Source organism: Notechis scutatus, chromosome 2, assembly GCF_049901735.1.
Source record: "Notechis scutatus isolate UNSWTSFEM ecotype Mainland chromosome 2, rNotScu1.2, whole genome shotgun sequence".
Taxonomy (NCBI): domain Eukaryota; kingdom Metazoa; phylum Chordata; class Lepidosauria; order Squamata; family Elapidae; genus Notechis; species Notechis scutatus.
In genome coordinates this window covers 110530024-110532291 of record NC_142010.1, presented here as the reverse complement: position 1 = coordinate 110532291, position 2268 = coordinate 110530024, and the positions used below count along the sequence as shown (strand labels likewise).

The following is a 2268-nucleotide window of genomic DNA, read 5'->3' as shown; positions in this document are numbered from 1 at the left end:
GCAGTCTGAAACCAGCAAGGTGTCTCCAGACATGGCAAGGAAAGATACCCCAGAGGCTTCCACACCCTTTCTAGTCATCGCGTCCTCCTTTTTTTTCGCCCTAGTACTCTGTGCCCTTCAATACATGTGGCTACCACCTCTCCTAACCTGAACATCTTTCTGTTCTCAGCAGGGGTGGGCTTCAAAAATGTTAGCAAGGGGTTCGCTGCCTGGTTGCTGGGTGGATGTGGCCATGGTGGGCATGGCCTAGTCGGCCTCCTGCACCATGGCGGGGAGGGGTGTTTTTGCCCTCCCCGGGCTCCGGAGGCTTTCCTTGAGCCTCCGTGAGGGCGAAAATGGCCTTCTTGGGCTTCGGAGGCACTCTGGAAGCTGGAAACGGGCCTGTTTTAGGCCTTCCCAAACTTCTGGGAGGCCCATTTTTCACCCTCCCCGAACCTCTGCACATGCCCTGCACTTACATGCATCCAAAACGGGCCACATGGAGACTCCTGGGAGGGGTGGGATGGGGTGGTCTGGGCCAGCCAGGAGTAGGATTTGGAGGTTCTCCAAACTGTGCAGAATCTTAGCTAGATCCCTCGTGAACCCCCAGCAGCCCACCCTGGGTTCTCAGGAGGAATGCTCTGCAGCCATGGCTCTTTCCGGAAGACTATTGTCCTCATCTCAGTTGCTGCAGCCTACTCAGTAGCTGCAGCCTACTAACGCTGAATGTTCTTCGCCTATTGTCACGTCTCAATACAGTAGCTTTTTCTTGCTTTCCTTTTGTCTACCTAGGTATCTGGCTATAAGGTATCCTTTGCATTCCAGAGAACTAAGGACACCCAGAAATGCTGTCATTGCGATTTGCTTCATCTGGGGTCTGTCATTCATCTTCTCAGGACCGTATGTCAGCTACTTCCAGGAGTATCAGATTACCAACATTACTGTCTGTCATCCCATCTGGGAACTGTCACAGCGCAAGATTATGGATCTCTGCACCTTTGTCTTCAGCTATGTCATCCCAGTGCTGATTCTCAGCTTCACATATCTAAAGACCATCCGCTATCTCTGGACATCTGTGGATCCCATGAAAGTCATGTCTGATTCTAAGAAAGGTAAACGCAAAGTCACTCGGATGATCATTATTGTGACTGTTCTCTTCTGCCTTTGTTGGCTGCCCCATCACTTGGTCATCCTTTGTTTTTGGTTTGGCAATTTCCCCCTCAATAATGTTACCTTTGTGCTCAGGGTCCTGTCTCACCTAATCTCATATGCCAATTCCTGTGTCAATCCTATTGTCTATGCCCTGGTATCCAAGCATTTCCGGAAGGGATTCAAAAAGATCTTCAGTTGCCTTCTGCATAAAAGAGTAACCAACAAAGTTCATGTAGCACAGGTGACCCACACAGTTAGCACTTTGGAGGCAGACTTGACGGAGGTAATAGATGTCAATGAGCCTGTACACACAGGAGCTTCCATCTGCTGTCACATCCCAGTTCAGACATGGAATAAGGCAGAACAGCTGAGCCATCAAGAGAAAGCTGCCAACTCTTTCATCACTTTCAATGTTACTTAAGATAATTCTTGCAGTCATGGGTTCCAATCAAAGAATAATTGCTATAATTGTTCAAATTTAAGGATTCCCCCCCTCCCCCAAAAAACCATGGAATTTAAAAACCCTAGAATAGACAGCTGGCTTAACCAAGGTTCCATATAGTTATTAGTTAATGCCATAATATATCGTAAAAGGATGTATGCAATGGTCATACCACACTGAGGATAAGGTGACCCCAAGAGTGATGGGTAGCGGGCTACTTGAGGGGAATGGTTAGTACATTTTTGGCAGATTGTTTAAGAGACTAGCCAGCCACCAAATATGGAATATGGACTAACAACAGTGTTATAAGTATACTTTGTGTTCTGATGATAGCGTTCTATATCTATGAATGGGATTAGATTAAATGGCTCTCAGGTCTTTTTCAATCTTCGATGGTGTGAGTTTCAGACAAGGAAGACCACTATGCCAGAGAATGAAACTTGGTTGGGCCAGGGACTTTGAAACAGTGGGGGTGAGCTACCATGGATTCTTGTATTGTTTGTACTCAGGCCTTAAACTCAGGCTCAGAATAAAATATTCTTAGGAAGCTGCAACATGGACTCATTAAAATTTATGTAGGCATAAATGAACTGTTAGTCATGTTAGATTTCAAGAACATTCATGATGTATGATGTTATACTTTCCACCCATTGTAAAATAAAAACAACAACAGCCACCACTCAATGTACAGCATG

General features: G+C 46.1%; 1 protein-coding gene across 1 annotated transcript in view; it reads left to right on the top strand.

Annotated features, from left to right (window-relative positions):
• Positions 1-1787, top strand: part of GALR2 (galanin receptor 2) — a 9437-nt gene extending 7650 nt beyond the window's left edge. Inside the window, exon 2 of the mRNA XM_026667256.2 lies at positions 772-1787. Coding sequence (XP_026523041.2) covers positions 772-1552 — 781 coding nt within the window. The 3' untranslated portion in view covers positions 1553-1787. The remainder of the gene's footprint in view (positions 1-771) is intronic.
• Positions 1788-2268: the final 481 nt, after the last annotated feature.